Below are 26915 nucleotides of genomic sequence, written 5' to 3'. Positions count from 1 at the left end.
TTCAGCTGCAACCTCGCCTCTTCTGCCTTTCGTCTCGGTCCAAACTCCGACACCTGTGTAGTACGCTCCTCTATTGAGCTACAAGAGCAAGAGCGGCCTCCCAAAAGGCCAGGAGCATACTGCTGGTCAGGAGCGTATTGCGCAGGCGTTGGAGGTTGGACCGAGACGGAAGACAGAAGAGGCGGGGTTGCAGCTGAAGATGGAGGCGTCGCTGGAGTGAGCTCTCGGGCAGCAGTGGGGACGCCCCCATCGCCGTTTGAGCGCTGGGGCCCACCCTCATTGCTGCGGAGAACTCATTTGCATATCGGTTAAAACGGGTATTTCTAAGGAACAGCGCCACGGAGACCACATCTAAAGGTAAGAGACAAATAGCCTTTCTTAAAGCTATTCCAATGTGGTAATTAGAAAAAATGTTGGTTTAGTGGAAGAATCCCTTTAAATACAATGGTTAAAAAAATAGAGCAATGGAATGACTATTGAAGCAATTTATATACAGCACTGTGGTTTTGAAAGGCAGAAAGAACTACTCTTCCATGTCTATTATTATGGGGCCTCCAGTGAGGAGACGACTTGACAGGTGACTTGTTTCTTCTTCTACATCAGCTGATCTTCGCATTCTACGGCGACAACCTTGAGCACATCGTGATCGCTCATCTGCGGCTCCACATACCAGAATTTGGCAATGTAAGAACACCTCCTGCATGATGGGAGAACAAGTATGAGAGTTGTGAGATTTTTTTTTTACTAAGGAATATTCTTTGCAGTGTTCGGGTATACTGCTGTAGTTAAAATCTTTACAAAAAATAAAAGTAACTAGACGAGTATTAAAGAGATTGATGAAAAAAATGTACTGGCAAAATACACTGCAACATATTTCCATACAGGTCTATGGTATACACAAAATAACCCACATAGATCTCAGATTAAGTAGAAATCAACTAGAATGAACTTCTGGCTGCAAGGAATCTTCATATGTATTCTAGCTGTGTAGTACATGGTTATACATAGAAGAGAGGAGGCCCCACAGCAAAGATGGGGCCAGGTCTTGAAGGCCTTGTCAGCAGTGTCAAACTAGCCCACCAGAGTACCAGATAATCCAAAGGTGGGCCCAAGCTTTACCATGGTAACGGACTAGCAGAAGATATACAAATATGATGGGCACTATGGTCTATTTCTGAGAACTTGTTGAAGGGTGGGCCCCCTGATTTATGTTCTCTTGTGAGATCAAATAACCTCAGTAAGACACTGCTCATCAGACTCTTCTGATAACCTTTAGGTAACTCTCCACCTTATGGTTTGTTAAAGGAGATGTTCTAGGTGCAGATCAATATTACTACAGGCTTAGTCTATGCCTGAGCATATTGCCCATGCGACATTGGTTACTTCACTCCTAAACCCATTAGAGACCTGTTTGCACTATGTTATGTATGTAATTTACCTGAAACACTGCTCAACTCCCCATACTTTCTTTCCTGCCCAAATAAATTTAGTAAGTATGCCATTCACAGAAGTGGAAAACGCAGATGGGAGAGTAATATGTAATGTACAAAACAAATATAATAAACGAGGAAGAAGAAGCATCTTAAAAGCTGCAATTCTGCCCAAGCAGGAGATCTTGTTTAAGCCAATTTGATCTGCCTCTGCATAGCTTCTTGCCACTCCATAGAAAAAGTAATTAAACCCACCTACCCTTTTACCCCTAGGGGCATTGCTGTTTCTGTATTTATATAAGGTTAAGATGACATTGAAAGAGCCTGGAGTTTCCTCTTAGAAATCATTTATGCTATAAAATGTGGCCTTGTAAGCTTATTTTATTGTCCATTTATGTGGCCTTGTAAGCCAGTTCCCCACATTTCTTGCTATCTTTCACTTGAGCACTAATCTATTGCATTCACATGCCCAATTATATGTACTTAGTTACTCCTCAAATATTGATGATCCTGCACCTAGTTATCATATCTCATGGAGAGAACCTGACCTTTACACCTGCAGCTAACAACTATTATCTAGAATACACAAACTTAATGGAAGTCTAAGATTCAGTTCTTAGGTCTTTCACTGAGCAGGCTAAACTCCTTAACTCAGCTGATTCAAGTATGATATAAATAAATAAGCTGTCTTATTTTAGTATCAGATCTAATGAAGGGGACAGGGGTAATCTGAGAATCTCTTTAAATATGATCTACTAGGGTTTAGGCCATAACAAAGTTGTCCTGCAAAAAAACAGCAAAACTCTCTGCCCAGAAGGATCCTCTGACATCCTCTGACCTTAATGGATGTCCATTCACATCAATTAGAACCACGTGATGTGTCAAAATGATCAATAACTCTGTGCACTTTCCTGCAAAAGAAGCTGACATGGCATACAAGACTGCCAACTACTGGTCTTGAGTAGGCATCAGTCTGGGCAGCTGTCCAAAAACGACTATAGGGCAGATTTACCAATACCATATAAAATTAAGTATATCCAAACTAGTCTTAAACTGCACCAGATTTACTATAGTGTCTAATGCTGAATGGCGTATCTTTAAAGATGCCCTTTCATGTGCTTGGGCACATGTGGTTTTATATACCACTAGAAAGCCGATAGTGCGCTGAATTCAGTACACTCTCGGCTTTTCCCGTTATGTGCCCTGAGGGAAGAGATATCGGTGCAACTACCGATAGCTCTTCACCATCAGAAGGGTGTTCCTGACAGTAGTGTCCATAGTGCTGTACTGTCAGAGGGGGTGTTCCTTACCACCCAGCCATGAGGAGTGCGGAACGTTCTTCATCGCTCAGCATCATGGCTGGGCAGAAAGGAATGCCCCCTCTGACATTACAGCGCTATGGACAGACTGTAAAGAGCGGCTTTCCCAGCTAGACCATCAAAAACTCCCTTCTGACAGTGAAGAGCTATCAATAATTGCACCGATATCTGTTCTCCCAGGGCACATAACTGGAAAGTTGACAGTGTGCTGAATTCAGCGCACTGTTGGCTTTCTAGCAGTATATAAAACCGAATGTGCCTGAGGACAAGAAAGGTTCTCTTTAAATTGTCTAGGCATATATTAACCCATCTATTAGTTTGTTTACTTATCTGATAAAACAAGTGCCAATTTTTTTGGCGCACGGTTTTGCATCATAGGCCATACCCCTTTCATGCTCAGCCATATCCCTTTTTTGGTAAGCCTTGCACCCTTTTCACACAAGTCATTAAAAAAGTTTCTAAAATGCATAATTGTGGTGCAAGGTATGTACATCAGTTTTTGGGGCAAAGTATCCCAGAATTCTGACACATTATTATTAGCAAATATGCCCCATGTCTATTAAAAAAAAAATATTTTTGACTACTGTATACACCATCCTGCAGTTATGGCATCTGCATGTGCATCTGCACGAGAATGTATGGCCCATGACCGTTGCAGCAAAGTAAACAGAGCTGCGTCAGATGAAAAGAGTAGGTGGTCTTAGTGTTGTTTTTTTATTATTATTATTATTATTATTATTATAGCATTCCCAGCCATTAGATTACTGTTGCAAATATTCCATCCACTCCCAAGGTCGACATAAAATTATCCAAATTATAAGTCTATTAAATTAACAGTAGAGATGAGCGAACAGTGAAATATTCGAGATTCGATATTCGTTTCGAGTAGAGCCTCAATATTCGACTACGCAATTGAATATCAAATCCCATTACAGTCTATGGGAAAAAATGTTCATTTTAGGGGAAACCACTATTTGACTAAAGGAGAGTCACCAAGTCCACGAATAGCAGGAGGAGAGTGTTTAGGAAGAGCGCTGTGCGCATTAATTACACAATGCTTGCAGTTGCGCTGATAAAAAGTAAGCTCCCTCGTAACCGCAAGCTGCCAGCTCTCCCAACTAGCAAAGACGAGCCTTCACTGCTTCTGCAGCAGGCTCGTCCTTGCTAGTCGGAAGAGAGCTGGCAGCTTGCTGTTACGAGGGAGCTTATTTTTTCCATAAATACAGATATGTGACTAGAACCATTGGTTCTGCCAGAGGCTCATCTGTGAGGAGGCGGAGTCTAAAATCGGACCACAATGGAGACTGCTGTGGTCCGATCTTAGATTCCGCCTCCTCACAGATGAGCCTCAGGCAGGATCAGCATTGATTGGCCAAATGCTGTACACTGGCCAATCAACGTTGGTTAATTCATTCCTATGAGAAAAAGTCAGCTCCCTCGTAACAGCAAGCTGCCAGCTCTCCCGACTAGCAAAGACGGGCCTGCGGCAAATCAACACTGGTTCTGCAGCAGGCTCGTCCTTGCTAGCCGGAAGAGAGCTGGCAGCTTGCTGTTACAAGGGAGCTTACTTTTTCTCATAGTAATGAATTGACCAGCGTTGATTGGCCAGCGTACAGCATTCAGCCAAACAATGCTGGTTCTGCGGGAGGCTCGTCTGCGAGGAGGCGGAGTCTAAAATCGGACCACAATGGAGACTGCTGTGATCCGATATTAAACTCCGCCTCCTCACAGATGAGCCTCTGGCAGAACCAGCGTTGATTGGCCGAATGCTGTACGCTGGCCAATCAACTCTGGTCAATTCATTCCTATGAGAAAAAGTCAGCTCCCTCGTAACAGCTAGCTGCCTGCTCCTAACAAGGACAAGCCTGCTGCAGAACCAGCATTGATTTGCCGAATGCTATACACTGTATGCCGAATGCTATACCTACTCGATTGAATACTACTCGCTCATCTCTAATTAACAGCTTTTCTTTTATAAAGCACTGACTTAAAATTTGAACTATAATTGAGAGGTCACTTTATATGCAGATTTTTTTTTTTTTTTTTTTTTTTTAACAACTGACTGACCTATCCTATTTTAATGGGGTCATTATGCATCAGACCTGCGAGGCCTGCGTTCTCCTAGTTTACAGTTATTCAGTCCTATTTCTGGAAAATCAATTATGATGATTATTATTATTATGACTTCCAGTTTCATAAGTTAATAATATATAACTCCTTATGTCCTGACTCCTATTTGCAATCCTATTAAAGGACAGGGCTTGGCAATAATTGAAATACTTATAGAAAATAACTGAGAATTTAATTCAAAATCTAACCCTGGGTTTCTATCCTTCTATCTCATAAGACCTCATGTACACATTTTTGTAACGGCCATCACATGGACATTTTTAGAACACATTGATTTCAATGATTCTATTCACATATCCGTATTTATGGAAAAAAATAAAATAATAAAGACATGTCTTATTTTTGTCAGTTGTCATGGATCCATTAATAGACTTAAATCCATGAAGGATCTGTGAAAATGCCCCAAGGATGAAAAATGGGTGTGTAAAAAAAAAAAAAATAAAATAAAAAAAATAGACGTTGCATCTGTTTTTCACAGCCTTTTTTTTTTTTTCTTCATTGTTCGTGTGCAAAGGGCCTAAATGTATTCTTGTAGGCTGTGATACAACTGCTACAAGTAATCTCAGCAGTTCTGTAATAATCTACTGTATATAAGCAATGTATACAAGCATTATATTTATGGTCAAAGAAATGCTCAGTATGTCTATATACCTTTTTGATTTGCAGAAATTATCTACTATTCAGTAAAATATCAGAAAATACACAGTAGGAAACTCGTACAATTACCTTGTTGTCTTTTCCCACAAATTTGAAAACTGGGACCTGGAAGTGTTTGGCGAGTTGATCTTTTGAGGTGTATTGTTTTACAGCCTCATCTGAGACACAACTAGAAAGAAAAAAAAGGAGAAGTTCAATCTTTAGAGAAGGCAAAAAGTGTCTGATTCAGCCATCTGTTTGTCATCCATGTGATGCCATGGGTTTTCTTGGCCACCACACGTAAAAATTTCACAAAATAGTAACATGATCACAAAACCCTTTGGATAGACCACTAGCTCGTACCGTGTTTCCCCGAAAATAAGACAGTGTCTTATATTAAATTGTTGTCCTAATTATAGGACCTGTCTTATTTTCGGGGGTGGGGGGGTGGGGGGGTGGGGTGTCTTATGACAACCGGCACTTCCTTAGCGGAGCATCAGCATGACTGCCGGTTGTAGGTAGTGTAGGGGAGGAGGGGGAAGGTATCATACTTACCTTTCCCATCTTCATAGTAGTGCTGGTGCTCGTTCATCCCGGCAGTGGTGGGCGGGACTTGGCGAGCCTTCGGGGGCGGTGCTTAGTGGGCCTTTTATGGGCAGGGCATAGCGATCCTCACTTCAATGACACAGCAGCCGGCCGGATGCTGCACTCTGTGCTCCGTGTGCACAGGAAAGTCGGCTGCTGCCTCTTCTTTATCCCAGCTGCTGCCTCTGCCTCTGGGATGAGCTGGGAGAGCTTATCCTACAGCAGCAGGGACAGTGGACACAACAGCAGAGGCAGCAGCTGGATTTCCTTTGCACACTGAGCACATCGCACAGTGTTCAGTAGTCTGCAAAGATTTTTGGGCATGCCTTATTTTTGGGGGGTGCCTTATATTAGGCAATTCAAAAGAACCCCCCCCCCCTGCATGCCTTACTTTCGGGGGGTGTCCTACTTTCGGGGAAACACGGCAGTACTCACTAAGAAAAGTTATTGAGGGTGTGGAGGCACAGGCATATTGTTTATGTGCCGCCCTATGTGCATGTCAGGGTCATATCAGCTGTATTGTAATCCATTTTTGCCTACATCAGTACATTGCATATATTGCACTACAACTATAAGGGTATTATGAATAATACAGGACAGAAATAATTAGAGGATACCTCCAGTTTTATAACAACTTTTCATACATTAATACTACTGATGAATATAAGAAACATTTGGAATGTGTTTCCTTCTCCATTTATCGGGTTGAGTTACTTGTTACATAGAAGTCTACAGAGAGGGGAGGGAGAGAAGGGTGCTACTGTAAGAGACACCTTCTGATAGAAGAATGATCTCATTCACTGTGTAACACTGCTACCTTTCAAGATAAAACTCAACCACTGCACAGATTGAGTAATACATCAGTTCATAGTTGGTGCCTCCTCCTCCTCCCCCTTCCCCTCTCCATATACTTGTGTGTGATATGGAGACCGTTTCATCATAAAAAAAAAAGTAGTGTGAGTGAAGATAAGAATGAGAGGAAAATCCCAACAAGTGAAGAAGGAACCATATTTCTTGTGAGTTCATCTATATACAGTATTGTGCCCTTACGGTACCCTTAGCACTATATAGCACAAAGTCAGGCATCCACAAGGTTAGTATTACCTTTACATTATTATGTAGCATAAGTTATATACAATACTTGCCCATCTTTAATGAGATAGTATTTCAGGATTTCATCATTTTTGGACGATGGTGTAGCAAAGCAACTTTCCACTAGGGTTTCCAGGCCATTGACACGCATCAGAGGTTCAATGCCAAAGTATAGGGAGTCTCTAAGCTTTAGTGTTGGCAGAGTTTCCTTATACGGTTCATCAAAATCTTTGTCTTTGAAAATTTCTAGGGTGAAGGGAAAGGTACCTCTGTTGCGCCCCATAATTTCCAGTGGTGTGTTCTTAAGATTAGGTACATATCCTTCTGTGATTGTGTAAAGTCTGGGGAACTCGCATGTAATAGGGATAAGAATTTTGCTTGTGCGTATTATAATGTCCCCATTGCTTCCTGGTGTCTGCTTGGGCATGCCGGTGACTAGATTGGTAGCAATGATCTTATCACTTACTACCTGCAAACGATGGAAACAACTGAAGTCAAGGGCAATGCAGTAAACACATATAAATATAACACAATGAAACATCTTAGATCAATAAAATCAAATCTCAGCTATCTTTGATTTGGCTACACTACTAAATATCAGAAAACTTAGAATATGATAAGGTATGTCTTCATTTATGGTAAAGTAATATGTACAATAGGGGCACCATTCCACCTGATCCCATCTCCCACTATCCTACAATAACCCTCATTAGTAGATCAGGAGCTCCTGTCATACTCTAGCGCAGTACAGGGGCTTAGCTGTAGAGGGCACAGTGGTAGCAGTTGCTACTGGACCGTGGACAATGACAGGGCCCTAACGTTCCCTCTATCACATAAAATTTACCACTATTGTAAATGGTGCATGGTAGGTAGTGGCTCCTCTATGGATTTTGCACTCGGACAAGATGCGCCACTGACTCATTTATATAATTACAAAATGCTGATCTAAAGGGCAGGTAATGCCTCTATGTGAAGCTCCTGGGCCCCAGAGCAAAATGGTAGCCAAGGCCCTCCTGTGCCATTTATATGTAGCAGAGAGACCATTAGAATCTCTCAGGCACCAGGGCATGGGTGAGACTCGTAATGTTGCACCTCCTATAACCACGCCCATGAGGACATATACATGAAAATTATATATATATATATATATATATATATATATATATATATATATATATATATATAGGGGGGGAGAATATGGCTCTATATCTATATATAAGGAAGCCAGGGCACACAGAGAGAACAGAGAACTTGATCTTCATTCTAAATGAGTTACATACATTAATAACCGTCCCGCAGGTCTTGAGGCTGAAGTTGATGTTGACATGGGTGCCATTGGAAACACCCTTGCAGGAGGAATTGGTAAGTGACAATTCAAGTCCGCCAACTAGATCCTTTGGGACAGAGACCTCTATGAAACTTGCCTTGCATAACACTGGAACTGAAAAACAAAAGTAGTGCAGAAAAAGAAAGTATTTAACCTTCATTGTAAACTACAGATCTTTATTTTGCAGCAGAACCACAGAGAATCAGGTCACACAGTGAGAAAATGCAATTTGCTATCACTTCTCTCAGCGTCTAGGAGAAGAATCCCTGGTGTTATTAGCCATAGAATGAAATGTTCAATCCCAGACAGATCTATGTAACAAAGCAGAACATTGACTCTCCGCCACAGGTCAATGGTCTCTTATGACTTTCACACCAATACACATGGAGAATGACAAGTGCTTGCACATGCAGGGTGTGTATTAGCTCCAGCAATAGAATACAGTACCTAAAATGTGCAAGATTATAATCTTAACTAGAAAGAAAAGATCCAGCTATATACAAGCAGAACGCGGCAGTGCTGTCTGTGCAGATACATTTTAAAAACAAGTACTGTATATCAGTAGTATATAACTAGTATACCAAGAATACAAAAATCAAAGAATACAGGAATCAATGCTACAGTCTTCACTTATAACACTGCGGTGTATGGTAATATTAAATGTGGCAGGGACTTATGGGCCCACCAGAATACCATAAGGTTCCTCTAATGCGCCTAGACGAGATCAAAATAAGAGGCCTCCATATGTCCAGCAGAGGACAACCACTACTAGGGTCTACTTCTTACGGATAGGATCTTATGTGGAACATGTTTTGTGGGTGCAATGATAAAATCTATGCTTACTATACACACAGTTCTGTATAGATAGAGGGTGGTCCTTTAAAGAGGACCTGACACCAAATGCACAATGCTTCATGCCATACAGCATTTGATGTAAACTGTGTTTGGGATTAATTTGGTGCTTCTTTTGTAAAACTGGTTCACCCGTTCAAGTAATAGGACTCTTGTTCTCCAATGGGTAGTCACCTATTGTCTTTCTCAGAGAACATAAGAGAGAAATAATACTTACCTCCACCTCCACTATACTGGAGCTCCCTGCAGTGTAATACTGTGCTGCGAACAAAAGCCATGCCCACACGTGACAGCTGTAGCCAATCACAAGCCATAAAGGTTTTATCATTCCTGCACCACAGTAAACACCAGCAGGGATCAGAGCAGTGGTGCTGAAACGGCAGGGATCTAACAAGTACTACAGTGGTCCCTTGACGTTCGCGGGTCCGACCTTCGCGGAAGTTCTATACCATGGGTTTCAATATTAATATTAATGTTCTTTTTTATCACCACGGGTTTTCCCGCGGCCGCTCAGCAATATCATCAGAAAAGTTTTGTGTATCTTCTTCAATGGTGAGTTCCCATATCATTTCATATACTGTACTGTACGTAGACTATTTTGGATATGAACAGTATTGCAGGACATCCCCTAACATGAGATTAAACACCGCATCTCCACTTCGCGGAAATTTGACTTTCGCGGGCGGCCTTGGAACGTATCCCGCGCAAAAGTCAAGGGACGACTGTACTTATTTATTTATACAATTCCCTTCCATTATTTTTGTTCCTTAATCCAAGAAACCTTTAAGCATTGACCTACTAGAAACTGGCCATACCCTAATACAAATAGTAATAACAACAACTTGAAAATGTTCAATAAAGTTTTTTTCTACAATACCTTGACATGTGTGGTTATCCTCGGACAAGATAAGCCCCCGTGGACAGAGACACTGGTATGAATCGCCAAAAGCGGCACAGGTGTGACTGCAGCCTCCATTGTTGTTCTGACATCCCTGAATATCTAAAAGGAGATGTGTAAGGATGTGTAAATGTTGTTTTTGTACTGTTTTAGCCAGTGGGTAGGAAATATAAAAAAACCAAAAAACTTGAAAGTCTTCAGTAGATGATACCTACAGGTATCATCTACTGAAGACTTTCAAGTTTTTTTTGTTTGTTTTTTTTTAGAAAGGAGATGTGTAAATACATAAAACTTACTTTAACATCCCAATAAGTTTAATTATTAGCAATAACACAAAACTGGAGTAAATTAAAAAAAAATTAAGAATAGCATATAAGCTACTTAACATTATGGACCAGAAGGATGGAAGGAGCAAATCTGCCCAGATGACTAGAGGAGTATGTTAGCGAAAGGAATAAATAAGAACTCTAGTACAAAATAGTTTTTGTCTCCTCCACAATGGAGACTGCTGTGGTCTGATATTAGACTCCGCCTCCTCACAGACGAGCCTCCGGCAGAACCAGCGTTGATTGGCCGACAGCTGTACACTGGCCAATCAACGCTGGTCAATGCATTCCTATGAGAAAAAGTTAGCTCCCTCGTAACAGCAAGCTGCCAGCTCTCCCGACTAGCAAGGACGAGCCTGCTGCAGAACCAGCGCTGATTTGCCGAATGCTATACACTGTATAGCGTTCGGCCAATCAACGCTGGTTCTGAATTGAATATTTACTGCGAATAGCTAGTAGTATTTGATCGAGTACGAATATTTCGAATACCGTAGTATTCGATCGAATACCTACTCGATCAAATACTACTCGCTCATCTCTAGTAGATCACCCCTATTGATTTCACTAGAGTGAAGCTGCAATAGCCAACCCAATTGATTTGTTTTGGATGAAAATGGCCTTATTTGTGGTTTTGGCATCTCAGACATTTATGGCATTTCTGCAGGAAGCACCATAAAAATCATCTTTCTGGGTCTCACACATCTCAAGAAGTGGGGCATTCTAATAATTTCCATGGAGGTCCAAAATTGGCCAACTGAGAGTGTCACGCATGCATTGACAATGAACATGGAAGAAGAGTCCCCAATTCTCAATCTTAAGACAGATATGGGTTGCATCTATAGGACATTTATGGCCTATCCTACAAAACAACAACATTATTTTGCTGAAAACCCCATTTATGCAAGAGACTATACATGAAAAGAAACATGACGATGTAGTCACCTTCACATGTTTTCCCGTCACTGCCAAGTACTCGACCTTTTCCACAATCACAGCGATGCGAGTTCTTCAGATTGATGCAGATCTCACTACATCCACCATTGTCCTGCTCACATTCATTTTCATCTGCAACATATATCAACAAAAACCTGAGTACAGTCATGTACATTTCTCTTCCACATTCATCTATTAGTTCCCCTTCACATAGCTCATATCCCTTTAAATAATCATGTATGAGAAATGAAGAGATTTCCAGCAATATGTCACAGCAGATTGCTACCTGTTATAAGTGAAGTGCTGGATTTTACATCGCATCTTAAGGGTCTTTGCACTGGTCTATAAGGATGACATTAACTAGGGGAATTGGTTGAACTGCTGATATCACAGATCTTAGGATCTTTGTCTCTGTCCCTTCTCTATTCCTTCTTGTTCTGTATGTCCTTTACAAGTAATATTAACAACTCTCCGCTGTCCCATTTCTCTTGAAGTTGCCATATTTCTAGTATAATTTTGCAGGAATAAATGAATGGATCAGTAATAGCTGCTGGCAGATGATTTTTCCATCATGTATCAAGTCTGGGGCGCTATAAATCAGACAGTACTCAGAGTCTGCTCTTTTGGCAGATGGAATCTAAAAATATTCCAGGTCCTTCCCATATACTGTCCTTACCGGCTCATTCTTTATCTCTAGAAAGGCATTGCTGATTATCCATTTAGTATTGAGGCCCCCCACTCCAATATACACTATGTGATCAAAAGTATCCGGACACCTGGCTGAAAATGACTTACAAGTTTGTGGTGCCCTCCATCGGTAATGCTGGAATTCAATATAGTGTTGGCCCACCCTTAGCCTTGATGACAGCTTCCACTCTCGCAGGCATACGTTCTATCAGGTGCCAGAAGGTTTCTTGGGGAATGGCAGCCCATTCTTCACGGAGTGCTGCACTGAGAAGAGGTATCGATGTAGGTCGGTGAGGCCTGGCACGAAGTCAACGTTCCAAAACATCCCAAAGGTGTTCTATAGGATTCAAGTCAGGACTCTGTGCAGGCCAGTCCATTACAGAGATGTTATTGTCGTGTAACCACTCCGCCACAGACCGTGCAGTATGAACAGGTGCTCGATTGTGTTGAAAGATGCAACCACCATCCCTGAATTGCTCTTCAACAGTGGGAAGCAAGAAGGTGTTTGAAACATCAATGTAGGCCTGTGCTGTGATAGTGCCACGCAAAACAACAAGGGGGACAAGCCCCCTCCATGAAAAACACGACCACACCATAACACCACCGCCTCCGAATTTTACTGTTGGTACTACACACGCTGGCAGATGACGTTCACCGGGCATTTACCATACCCTGCCATCGGATCGCCACATTGTGTACCGTGATTTGTCACTCCACAATCATCCAATGTTTACGCTCCTTACACCAAGCGAGGCGTCGTTTGGCATTGACCTGCGTGATGTGTGGCACCCAATCACCTGACCACGTTCGAAGTCCATGAGATCCACGGAGTGCCCCATTCTGCTCTCTCACGATGTCTAATGTCTACTGAGGTCGCTGATATGGAGTACCTGGCAAAAGGTGGCAGCACAATGCACCTAATATGAAAAACGTATGTTTTTGGGGGTGTCTGGATACTTTTGATCACATAGTGTATGTCACATCCACATGACTTTTGTTAAGCTGCTCATTCATCCCGTTGTTAGCTGAACCTAATTTTTTTTTTTGGGGTGGGGGGGGAATCAGCTGATCATCTATTGTATATGGTGATGTCCTGACCTCCCTATAAAAGCAGATATTGGAGGAGAACAGGGTCAGGCATGTTGGATTGCTACATTTTGTTTTCAATGGAGATAAGCCTCTGTGAGAGGGGTCTTGCAGTGACATGTCCCTATATAAAACTCTCAACTGTCCAGGATTCTGAGTGCTGTCCCGCTGTCCCGGACAGCAGGTGATATCTCCCGGCTTCAACTCATGCTGCATTGCCATGTTATGTTAAACTGGCTCCAATTGTGTTTTATAGGACATTCCTACTATGGATAAATTTGTTTCAGTGTCCAGCTCCATGTACTGTATAATACAGGGACCCGGCACCCATCCAAACTGCTGGCAACACAAAAACAAGTTAAAATTAATTTCTGCGGGGGAAGTTTTACTAAGCAAAGTAGTAAAAAATAACCTATAGAAATAAATTGTGTATTGTCATAACTGGCATTGCATTACAAGATCTCATAAAATACATAGATATCAAATATAAAATGTTATGAACGTTGGAACATAAATGGAGATAAAAGGTTACTGTTTCAAGGCTAAAATGAGTTCAAATTGAGATACGGTTAAAATGCACATAAAGAACCATAGATATGTGCCTGCAATATTTACTAGAAACATAAAGTCACAATCTGTAATAAAAAGAAAAAGTGACATTTGCAGGAAGGTTTTTGCATTTTTAATCTAACTGTTGTGGGGGTTAATGACATTAATCCCATATCCATTTAGTAATATGGGACTGCCAAAACAGCAATCTTCAGCAGCCCCATAGTAGTGAATATGTTGGTGGCCAGGCATATGCACCACTCAGGAGGACTTTCAGACCCCCAGTTAACTGATAAGTGGGAGGGGGTCCTCTGGGGGTATCCTGTGGATAGGGTATGCATATCAAAAGTGGGAAAACACCCAAAAGTGTTTTTGTATTAAAAACTGCCTATATGTTGGCAGGACTCATTGGTGAAGCTTGAGAGTCCATCTCCCACCACCCACACTCCACAGAACGATCACCTCCAGTTTGTGAATTTGTATACATGCAGAACTCTCTATCACTTTGGGTGGGCAGGGGGAGAAGAATAAAAAAAAATTGAGCACTGTTAGGTTCTAATTTATTAAGACTGGTGTGCGAAATGCCCTATGGGTGCAAGGAACGCTTGATTTATCAAAAGGCTTCGGCTTCTTCATAAATCAGCCCCACGTCTATGTACCATGATGGACAGCTATGCCAGTTCCTCACTGCTGCAGATTTTCTGTATATATTACACCAGAAAACTAGCATTAGTTATAACAACCTGCCCTCCGCCCATATCACCAAAAGTGGCAAGCGAGACACAGAACACAAAACATGGTGCACATTTGGTGGAAGAAAGGGCCTTGTGCAAAATGCACAACAATGTCACCCATCTGCCCTCCAGTTTTCTGGCATAGAGCATGATAAATTTCCCAAGAGTGTATTAGAAAGTTGTCCAACGTTTTACTATGTAATGCCGATACAATGTTGGAGAAGCATTTAAGTTTTAAGATTTTCTTCTTACCCAGACATGTTTGCCCATCAGGACCTAGAACTGTGCCAGAGCTGCATACACAATCTCCGGTGTCCAGACACGTTCCTCCGCACTCCATCTGATCGCAGATATCATAAAAGTCTAAATAACAGATACCATGTTAAAGGGAAACTCTAGCAACAAATAGAATATAGTGTCAGTCTATGAAGCGGTTAGGTTTTTGTTAGGGACATCTTTATGCTGCTTTTTCCTGTGGTGGCAGGTGTCTCAGAGACATGTAATTCTTACATATGCACATCAATGTCTTCCAGGTAGTTGTAGGTTATACTTCCTCTGCACTGATGTAGCTGAATCGACAAGCATGAATATATGCAAAGATATCACAGAAGCTTTGCATATGGAAACTCCGCCTTAATATGAATGCAGAAGAAGACAAGACTAAACTAAACCATGTGTGATGTTCTAGGCCCGGTTCAGATCTGTGTTTGGTATTCCGTTCAGGGAGTCCACTTGGGGACCCCCTCCTGAATGAAATACCGAACGAATTAAAAAAGCGGTGAGCAATGAAACCACACGAACCCCATAGACTATAATGGGGTCTGTGTGTTTTCTGCAAGTGCTGCTTGAAGTTCTTTTCTCTCTGCATGATTCATGCGGACACTGCACGGAAAACACACGGACCCCATTATAGTCTATGGGGTCCGTGTGGTTTCATTGCACACCGCTTTTTAATGCATTCGGTATTCTGTTCGGGGGTCCCCAAGCAGACTCTCTGAGCGGAATACCGAACGCAGATGTGAACCAGGCCTAACACAATAGAAGTAGACTACAGTGTGCCACATTTCACATCCAGAATTTTCTTTGACAAGTTATTTTGCGCTCTGATGTTTAGAAAAAAAAAATACATTCCCATCCACTTTGTAGGTATTGGAAAAATGAAGCTTTTTTTGCTGCTGTGTTTCTTCCATGGCCAATACGCTGAGTGTTCACAATGTGGGGCTTGAACTAATGTAGGAAACTTGAAGGTCACATGCTGCACCAAAACCTTGTACCAAATGACGGGACTGTACATAGGGATGTACCTACTAATATGCAATGGAAAAAAACCTGCAGTATGCTTGTTACTGTAAGTCGTGGAATTGCCACAGATTCTCAACACTGATCACACCATTCACATTGCAGTATCTGTATGTATTACACGTCATTGCTGTGAAATTCATGGAAGAAAAACTCTAATATGACCACTAAGGGTCTATTCACACTGAATTTGTAGTGTATACTCCAGGAACGGCACTTGGAGTGCAGTCCTATAATGTGCTTGGAGGTTCTCATATAGTAAAGTGGTGCTAACATCTACTGGGCTGGTATATCTTTAGTTTCAATGGATAGAAAACCACAACCTGCCATGTATACCTATGCCGCTGGACACTGTATAATAGTAGTATGGTGGTCTGTGGGCGATAGAGGCACCTTTATGGTCCAAATTATCCAGTATTTTGCAATGTATATGTTAATCTTATACCATAAACAGAGTGTGAATAAGGCCCATACTTCCAATCCATTCACTGTCTATAGGGCTACTAGAATACAATGCTTGGCCATGTTCACCAGTGCCATAGAGAAGGAATAGCGCAATAGTGCACACATGCAGATTCCCATTCCACCATGTTATTCCCTATTGTCTGGATAAAGGAGAACATTATAACTTGGGCCGACTCCTTTAAACTTCATTTCTGAACACTGAGAATTAGAGTACTTACGTCCACAATAGACATGGAAGCAAACATTGGGTCTTATAAGTCGGTACACATAATACCCTCCTGGGCAGGCCTTGATATCCACAGTTGTGTTCCATTGGCAGCAATTATTACTGAAACTGGCACAGGCTTGTCTTTGGACAATGCCCTCTGATTCATTTGGATGACTGCCATTAAGCCAAATGGGTGCATGTGTGCCACAGTGGTTTTCTGGGATGCAAAATGTTGGCATAGCGTCTCCAGCCATACCAGTGAACCGATACCATTCCCCATTTAGGTGGTTGTCACACATTGGTTTCTCTTCGGATTCATTCAATAAGTGGTCCGTGTTTCTCCAAGGCTCATTCAGGCTTATGTAAGCCGAACATGGATCCAAGGCTTAAAATAAAGAAAAGAGGTTTTTAGAAAAGTCTATGATAGTGAACTGTGAAATACTGTACAAAATACATAAAGATGAATAATCTTAATAAAACATAAGAAATTACACAGAAAAGTAATATTAAAACTAATAGAAATGATGCTGTAGTATACGCTAATATATAAAGGTAGCAGAGCTGAATTTATCCTACAGCCATTCGGACCTTCGTTGTGCATGGTCATAGCCCTCTGAGATAGGTTAAGGCCACATAGGCTGACCCTTAGGCCTTTAATGGCCTCTTTTTGTCCTTCTACTAATTTTCTAGGTAACCAGCAGTATCCCCTGTGTGTAGCGATTCATTTGTTGAATTTCTAATTGAATGTGTAACTAGTTGGTACCATTCCCCTTGTCAAATGGCATTTCTATATTGGAAAAACTGATTCGACAGTACGAGAGTGTACAGAGACCAGCGCCAAACTGGTAACACCTTATTGGTCATTTGGCAGACTGACCTGACTATTCACACTACAGCCAGAAGTCCCTGGTTTCTACGTATGTATGTATGTATGTATGTATGTATGTATGTAGGCACTTGAAAGGCTTATCCATTTTGTACAATTGATGGCCTATTGGTGGACTTCAATGAGACAGCGCTGTAGTACCCCCACTTACCACTACAGTTTGTACAGCGACTGATCAATGTGGCAAGATCAGTATCGGAGATCTGTGAAGGTCCTGGGTGTCGGACCACCCACAGATCTAATATCAATGACACCCTAAAGGATAGGTTATCAACTGTAGAAAGTAGATAATCCCCTTTAAAGGAATTTTCTAAGTTCACAAAATTGATGCCCTATCATAAGGACAAGCTGACACCCTGAGACCCCATCAATCAGTCGTTCTCAGGAGCTTATACACAGACAGCAGGAAGCAGACAGTTCTGGTCAGACATGGTTACGGTAATTCAACTCCAACTCCTGGATGTCGGCAGTCAAAGTAGACTAGGCCGTAAATAGTAGACAGGTACAGCAGAATTCCACGATAATACCAGGGGGTGCTCTCCTTGCAGAATTAAGGACCGGAACCAGATGGTACAAACAATTCGAATTTTATTGGATTACGCATTTCATGGTATTTGATGAGCACAACAGATGCCACCCCTTCATCAGATCTCTTCCAGTTCAGGTGCCTACGAGTAACCCAATAATTCTAATTTTATTTGTACCATCTAGTTCCCATCCTTAATTCTACAAGGATTGAACCCCCTGGTTCTTCGGATTGTGCTGTACCTTAAACATCAGTACTCCATACTACTACCGTAGGATAGAGGTTAATATAATTTGCCAGTGTGGGGCTTTAAAGTGAACATTTCACCATTTACATGAACTCAATCTCTTTTCAACCTGTAATAGGTGCTGCTCTACTAACTCCAATGCACTTGGATTTTTTTTTCTATAGCCCACACTGTTCCTGAGCAATCAGTGCAATTATTGTTAATGCCTGATATACTAACTAGACTCTCTAACGTCAAGTGGGTGGAGTCAGACAGGATCAGGCAAGCGGAGGCGGGAGCTAGAGAGAAAAATGACAACTGGAGCTGTGCCTATACTAAGGGATGCAAAGAACTGGAGTTGGTGGAGGTGGTGAAAGGTCCTCTTAGGCTGTGGCCCAATGTTGCCGGAATGCAGCATTTTTTTTTGCCGTTTTGCTGCGTTTGTGAGAGCCACAATCAGTAGAGGAGTTAACAGAAGGGAAATGTCTAAGAACTTCCTATATGTTCTCCATTCCTTTTCAAACTTTGGCTAAATAAAACCCCAAACCAAACCACAAAAAAATCTGCAATAAAAAAAGTGGGGCCTCAGTCTATGGGAGCCTTCACACGGAGTTACGCTCTGCTCATTCTGAACATAAAACACGTTCAGAATCAGCATGTAAAAACCAGCTCCCATTGACTTGAATGGGTGCCGGCATACGAGCGCTCCCCATTGAAATCAATGGGAGGATTTTTTCCTTATTGCTTTCAATGTGATACGCGCGTATTACATTGAAGGCAATAGGGACCCCCCAAAAAAAAGCCTCTCATTGATTTCAAGGGGGAGCGCTCATATGCCGGCACCCATTCAGGTTCCAGTTTTATTTAAATAAAGCTCAATCTGTATATACATTTACTATGGTCCTATGTCACTTTTCTGATGAAAACAGTCAGTATGCCACTTTTTAAATATTGTCATAAATGCTGTCTTTATGCTGCCTTTGGGCACAGCAGGGGACCCAGTCAGCTTTATCATCAGCTGCAAATGTTATTTATTCCCAAAAGGTACTGGCATAGATTTCAGTACAAGTACGTTCTCCCTTACAGCAGGGAATATCAAGACAAACATGGAAAACTCTGGTCTTGACAAATCTTTTTCTTACTTATTGTGACCGGGTTATCTTCTCATACATGTAGTGTCCCTGCCTGATAACCTGTCCACAATAAGGAAATCATGGCTGGGTTTCTTCTGACCACTGTCACCCCATAGAAAGTTCACGGTCGTATGTATTGGCACCTGATCAAGACATAGAATGACCATATGATGTTGCAGAAAATACATCCTGGGACCATTGTCCACTGCGTTGGGTATGGTTTGGAATATGTGCGGTTTCCCATACCGTGGATGCCATATGCAACGTTATCCTGAGAGGTCAAATGTCTAGATGTGCAGCCCTCATATAACAAAGATTGCAATTTTACAGGATAACAGATTTGTGCATTGCCTAGACTAGATAAAATCATATCCACTTCTCAGGATTAGCTGCAGAACGTATGGGTTTCGAAAATGAAGCACAAAGTATATTAGAAAATCACAGAACTCTTCATTATACAAGATAAATGTGACATTACTGTGCTAAGCATGGACTTAAATAGCAAACACAATTATATAATTTACTAAAAGATCAAAGTCATCTCTAAGTAACTTGTCACTAGGAGTAAATTGTAATGTTAATTTTACGTTAATTAATGTATCCGTCCATCCCGCAGCCAAGATGATAACCGTCATGACTTTTAAATTCCTCCATGTGAATAACACCAGGGGGAGGGGGGATTTATTAACATTAGAGATGAGCGAACACTAAAATGTTCGAGGTTCGAAATTCGATTCGAACAGCCGCTCACTGTTCGAGTGTTCGAATGGGTTTCGAACCCCATTATAGTCTATGGGGAACATAAACTCGTTAAGGGGGAAACCCAAATTCGTGTCTGGAGGGTCACCAAGTCCACTATGACACCCCAGGAAATGATACCAACACCCTGGAATGACACTGGGACAGCAGGGGAAGCATGTCTGGGGGCATAAAAGTCACTTTATTTCATGGAAATCCCTGTCAGTTTGCGATTTTCGCAAGCTAACTTTTCCCCATAGAAATGCATTGGCCAGTGCTGATTGGCCAGAGTACGGAACTCGACCAATCAGCGCTGGCTCTGCTGGAGGAGGCGGAGTCTAAGATCGCTCCACACCAGTCTCCATTCAGGTCCGACCTTAGACTCCGCCTCCTCCGGCAGAGCCAGCGCTGATTGGCCGAAGGCTGGCCAATGCATTCCTATGCGAATGCAGACTTAGCAGTGCTGAGTCAGTTTTGCTCAACTACACATCTGATGCACACTCGGCACTGCTACATCAGATGTAGCAATCTGATGTAGCGGAGCCGAGGGTGCACTAGAACCCCTGTGCAAACTCAGTTCACGCTAATAGAATGCATTGGCCAGCGCTGATTGGCCAATGCATTCTATTAGCCCGATGAAGTAGAGCTGAATGTGTGTGCTAAGCACACTCATTCAGCACTGCTTCATCACGCCAATACAATGCATTAGCCAGTGCTGATTGGCCAGAGTACGGAATTCGGCCAATCAGCGCTGGCCAATGCATTCTATTAGCCCGATGAAGTAGAGCTGAATGTGTGTGCTAAGCACACACATTCAGCACTGCTTCATCACGCCAATACAATGCATTAGCCAGTGCTGATTGGCCAGAGTACGGAATTCGGCCAATCAGCGCTGGCTCTGCTGGAGGAGGCGGAGTCTAAGGTCGGACCTGAATGGAGACTGGTGTGGAGCGATCTTAGACTCCGCCTCCTCCAGCAGAGCCAGCGCTGATTGGCCGAATTCCGTACTCTGGCCAATCAGCACTGGCTAATGCATTGTATTGGCGTGATGAAGCAGTGCTGAATGTGTGTGCTTAGCACACACATTCAGCTCTACTTCATCGGGCTAATAGAATGCATTGGCCAGCGCTGATTGGCCGAATTCCGTACTCTGGCCAATCAGTGCTGGCCAATGCATTCTATTAGCTTGATGAAGCAGAGTGTGCACAAGGGTTCAAGCGCACCCTCGGCTCTGATGTAGCAGAGCCGAGGCTGCACAAGGGTTCAAGCGCACCCTCGGCTCTGATGTAGGAGAGCCGAGGGTGCACTTGAACCCTTGTGCACCCTCAGCTCTGCTACATCAGAGCCGAGGGTGCGCTTGAACCCTTGTGCACACTCTGCTTCATCAAGCTAATAGAATGCATTGGCCAGCGCTGATTGGCCAATGTATTCTATTAGCCTGATGAAGTAGAGCTGAATGTGTGTGCTAAGCACACACATTCAGCTCTACTTCATCGGGCTAATAGAATGCATTGGCCAGCGCTGATTGGCCAGAGTACGGAACTCGACCAATCAGCGCTGGCTCTGCTGGAGGAGGCGGAGTCTAAGATCGCTCCACACCAGTCTCCATTCAGGTCTGACCTTAGACTCCGCCTCCTCCAGCAGAGCCAGCGCTGATTGGCCGAATTCCGTACTCTGGCCAATCAGCACTGGCTAATGCATTGTATTGGCGTGATGAAGCAGTGCTGAATGTGTGTGCTTAGCACACACATTCAGCTCTACTTCATCGGGCTAATAGAATGCATTGGCCAATCAGCGCTGGCCAATGCATTCTATTAGCGTGAACTGAGTTTGCACAGGGGTTCTAGTGCACCCTCGGCTCTGCTACATCAGATTGCTACATCTGATGTAGCAGTGCCGAGTGTGCATCAGATGTGTAGTTGAGCAAAACTGACTCAGCACTGCTAAGTCTCTGCATTCGCGTAGGAATGCATTGGCCAGCCTTCGGCCAATCAGCGCTGGCTCTGCCGGAGGAGGCGGAGTCTAAGGTCGGACCTGAATGGAGACTGGTGTGGAGCGATCTTAGACTCCGCCTCCTCCAGCAGAGCCAGCGCTGATTGGTCGAGTTCCGTACTCTGGCCAATCAGCGCTGGCCAATGCATTCTATTAGCCCGATGAAGTAGAGCTGAATGTGTGTGCTTAGCACACACATTCAGCTCTACTTCATCAGGCTAATAGAATACATTGGCCAATCAGCGCTGGCCAATGCATTCTATTAGCTTGATGAAGCAGAGTGTGCACAAGGGTTCAAGCGCACCCTCGGCTCTGATGTAGCAGAGCTGAGGGTGCACAAGGGTTCAAGTGCACCCTCGGCTCTCCTACATCAGAGCCGAGGGTGCGCTTGAACCCTTGTGCAGCCTCGGCTCTGCTACATCAGAGCTGAGGGTGCGCTTGAACCCTTGTGCACACTCTGCTTCATCAAGCTAATAGAATGCATTGGCCAGCGCTGATTGGCCAGAGTACGGAATTCGGCCAATCAGCGCTGGCCAATGCATCCCTATGGGAAAAAGTTTATCTCACAAAAATCATAATTACACACCCGATAGAGCCCCAAAAAGTTATTTTTAATAACATTCCCCCCTAAATAAAGGTTATCCCTAGCTATCCCTGCCTGTACAGCTATCCCTGTCTCATAGTCACAAAGTTCACATTCTCATATGACCCGGATTTGAAATCCACTATTCGTCTAAAATGGAGGTCACCTGATTTCGGCAGCCAATGACTTTTTCCAATTTTTTTCAATGCCCCCAGTGTCGTAGTTCCTGTCCCACCTCCCCTGCGCTGTTATTGGTGCAAAAAAGGCGCCAGGGAAGGTGGGAGGGGAATCGAATTTTGGCGCACTTTACCACGTGGTGTTCGATTCGATTCGAACATGGCGAACACCCTGATATCCGATCGAACATGTGTTCGATAGAACACTGTTCGCTCATCTCTAATTAACATGGGCACCAGTCCTTGGGCTAGTGTAGATTTCGGTTTTGGCACAAGGAATCTCCCAGGAAGCGCTGGAATTATTAAGAGGCTTAAAGCCTCCAAATTCTGACACATCTCATGCCAGTGGAGGAATTGATGAAGATTGTCTTAAGATCCCCCCATTGTCAACACAGAGATACTTGGATACCTGGTTTACCATGCACCCAATAATAATATATTTTTTGCTTTTCAATTTGCATACCTTGTAAAAAACCTTTGAAAAACCAATAAAATGAGAATTTAAAAAAATAAATAAATTACATAATGCACTGGGCATTGGTTTAGTCTGGCACTGCAGGGTGAGAATCACCTTCTATTTTAGCAAAAACCTTCTCTTACCGTAAATAGAGAAACATTTATTCTGACAGAATCCTTCACATACTATTTGTTCAGCGGTTTTTAATATTTATTTTTTTATTTAATTATTTTTTAAAAATGTCAAGCTTTTAAGACTATTTTGTTTTTTATTTTATAATGTAATGTTTTTTTTTCTGGCATTATTAAAAAAAGAAAAACAACATAAAAAAACCCACACAAAACACCAGGACAAATGTGACTATTTTCAGCAAAACACTGTACATGAAGATTGTTTCCATACATTGCAGTTTAGGTAACAGTTGTGGTTTTTGTCACGATTGATAAACCTTCTATTCCTTCAGAACACACAAAAAAATCCTACAATGTACTATAATAACTTGATACAAATAAAAAAATAATAGAACAAAATCACCAAAAACTACATCTGCAACATGAAAAACTTATTGAAAAATATGAGGAACATCTAAATGAACACCAAAAATACGAGGAACATCTTAACACAAAATTGTTGCTGCACCCAACATAGGGTTGTCCAATGATATACATTGATGGCAAGATGATACCAAAAACTGTAAGAACTACAACCCAGGAGGTAAATACACATGTTGGGTTTTAGAACCATACATACATTAACTTAATCCTAAGTATATATACACAGTTCAGCTCTAGAAAACATGTAGGGTTCCCGTTCCTTGACTTTCTCTTACAAAATGAATGTTACTCACCCAAGGGGGTCACTTGATTAAATCGGAGGTAGAAACAGAAGGCCAGGAGAACAAACATGTTAACAATCCGAGTGTAAAGTGAAGTTGTGGAGCTGGAGTAAGGATCCTTGTCAGAGGGTCTCCGTCTTCTGTGCCTCTGAGGGACAGATGATCTTGTTTTCCTTTATTTATCACTATGACCTCTAAGTTATCATTTTCAGTGGACACATTATCAGAAGGAAGAGGATGAAATGGACCAAACCTCTGACCCCTCCAGCAGAGATCTGCCTTGTAAACAAGGATATTTTTATGGATTGATCCTGAAGTCTCATCCTCCCATTGTCTCTACATGCTGGAATTCTCAAAATGATACATTGTTATCCGCAAGGGAACTCTGAGGAGGGACACTCAGGAGACAGGTCATTAGCTGAGGTCAGCCCTTCCGTATGTCCTGTCCTAAGTCACATGTTTCTCCTTCGGTCAGCCTGCATATTTAGAATAGTGACGGTCCATAGACAGCATAATGGAGGAATTTTGGAAAAGAAAAAGTTATGGAAGTGTAATGTTCACAGTAATGATAAATATTAAAGCTGGCATTGACTGTCCGGTTAATATCTATAGTATGTATGTCTTCTAAACACTGAACCCAATAATACTGTAATTCTTATTTTTGCATTTCAGGTATTGATCAGAAACCAGACAAGGATCATAAATAGAGATGAGCGAACAGTGGTCGATCGAGTACATGTTCAATCAGATATCAGGCTGTTCGAGATGTTCGATTCCAGTCGAACACCAGGTGGCAAACTCACTAAAAATTTGATTCCCCTCCCACCTTCCCTGGCGCTTTTTTTGCACCAATAACTGCGCAGGGGAGGTGGGACAGGAACTACAACAACGGAGGCATCGAAAAAAAAAAATCGGAAAAAGTGATTGACTGCCGAAATCAGGTGACCTCCAATATATATGAATAGTGGATTTAATATCCCGTTCATATGAGACTGTGAACTATGTGACTGTGAGACAGGGATAGATGTACAGGCAGGTTAGCTAGGGATTACCTTTATTTAGGTGGGAATGTTACACACACAGCTCTCTGGGGCTCTATCTGGTCAGGATCCCTGTCAGCTTGCAATATGCGTGAGCTAACTTTTTCCAATAGGAATGCGTTGACCAGCGTTGATTGACCAGTGTACAGCATTCGGCCAATCAACGCTGGTTCTGCCAGAGGCTCGTCTGTGAGGAGGCGGAGTCTAAGAACAGAATGGAGACTGCTGTGGACTGATCTTAGACTCCACCTCCTCCGACAGAACCAGCGTTGATTGGCCAAATGCTGTACTCTGTATGGCATTCGGCCAATCAACGCTGGTCAATGCATTCCTATGCCAAGATGTAGCTGTGCTGGCCATGCGCTCAGCACTGCTACATCGGAGATGAAGCAGGCTGAGTGTGCGCTGAACCCTGCTGCACACTCGGCTCTGCTACAGCTCTGATGCAGCAGAGCTGAGTGTGCAGCAGGGTTCACATCTCTGGTGTAGCAGTGCTGGCCGTGCGCTCAGTTCGGCTGCATCTCCGGTGTAGCTGAGCTGAGTGCACAGCCAGCACTGCTACATCTCGGCATAGGAATGCATTGACCAGCGTTGATTGGCCGAATGCCATACAGAGTACAGATCAACGCTGGTTCTGCCAGAGGAGGCAGAGTCTAAGATCGGTCCACAGCAGTCTCCATATTGGTCCGATCTTAGACTCCACCTCCTCACAGACAAGCCTCCTGCAGAACCAGCGTTGATTGGCCGAATGCTGTACTCTGTATGGCATTCGGCCAATCAACGCTGGTCAATGCATTCCTATGGGGAAAAAGTCAGCTCCAGCATATCGCAATCTGACAGGGATCCCGACGTAATACAGTGACTTGGGCTTGTTAGATGCCCCCAGGCATGCTTCCCCTGCTGTCCCAGTTGCATTCCAGGGTGTTGACATCATTTCCTGGGGCGTCATAGTGGACTTGGTCACCCTCCTGAGTCGAATAGTGGTTTCCTCCTAAACAAGTATTTATTCCCCAGACTATAATGGGGTTCAATGTTCGATTGAATAGTCGAGTATTGAGCGGCTACTCGAATCTAACTTTTCACTGTTCGCTCATCTCTAATCATAAACCAAATATACTGTACAATACATCTACTTTAAAATAGGTCCATATTGTTTGTTCCTAATGTCCAGTTCTCTTTTATAATTGTACCGATTAGTAATGATAAGTCCCTCTAAATACTAGAGGATACCTTCTAAATGTTGTTAGGAATACATGACAAAGTTGTGTTCTGTAGGAGAGGGGACCAGTTCTAGACCATGCAGCTACTAAGTGGAAGACATTAGGCAGCTGGGTTTTATCCCACAAGGGACACGGCACATGTAAGGAATAGTCACAGCAGCCTACTCTGGTATATAGGTGTAAACATGTAAACAGCAATATGTAATCTGTCTCAATATAGAGAATAAAAGTACAAAGTGGACTGAATGAAGAACATATCCCAGACATACTTAAAGAGGACCTTCCACCACCCTCATCAATTAAAGTTCTGAGCACCTGGTAATGGGGACTGATTCACTTATTCCAGCACAGTTTTCTCTAGTCCCCACCTTTCCAAGCAACAAGTGCGGTTAGTTTTGGTGCCTGATGTGCCATTTAAGCTCTGTAATGTCAGAAGGGCGGTGTCAGGCAGGGGGTGTGATCCAGAGCTCCAATCAGAGGCAGTCTGTGTCACTCAGAATCACACCCCCTTGTCTGCTCCTGCCTGACACCGCCCTCCTGACATTAT

General features: G+C 42.8%; 1 protein-coding gene across 1 annotated transcript; it reads right to left on the bottom strand.

The window, feature by feature from the left end:
- Nucleotides 1-523: 523 nt before the first annotated feature.
- OIT3 (oncoprotein induced transcript 3) lies at nt 524-24178 on the bottom strand. The gene is made up of 9 exons (XM_075288243.1): nt 24121-24178; nt 16567-16941; nt 14837-14947; nt 11538-11660; nt 10249-10371; nt 8473-8633; nt 7246-7661; nt 5606-5705; nt 524-697 (listed from the first exon to the last, which is right to left on the bottom strand). Exons 1-9 carry the CDS (start codon nt 24176-24178, stop codon nt 524-526), a joined length of 1641 nt encoding a protein of 546 aa, XP_075144344.1.
- Nucleotides 24179-26915: the final 2737 nt, after the last annotated feature.

The sequence above is a fragment of the Leptodactylus fuscus genome, chromosome 10 (genome assembly GCF_031893055.1).
Source record: "Leptodactylus fuscus isolate aLepFus1 chromosome 10, aLepFus1.hap2, whole genome shotgun sequence".
NCBI classification, from domain to species: domain Eukaryota; kingdom Metazoa; phylum Chordata; class Amphibia; order Anura; family Leptodactylidae; genus Leptodactylus; species Leptodactylus fuscus.
Note: the sequence above shows the minus strand (reverse complement) of the source record. Positions and strands in the feature narration are given on the sequence as shown.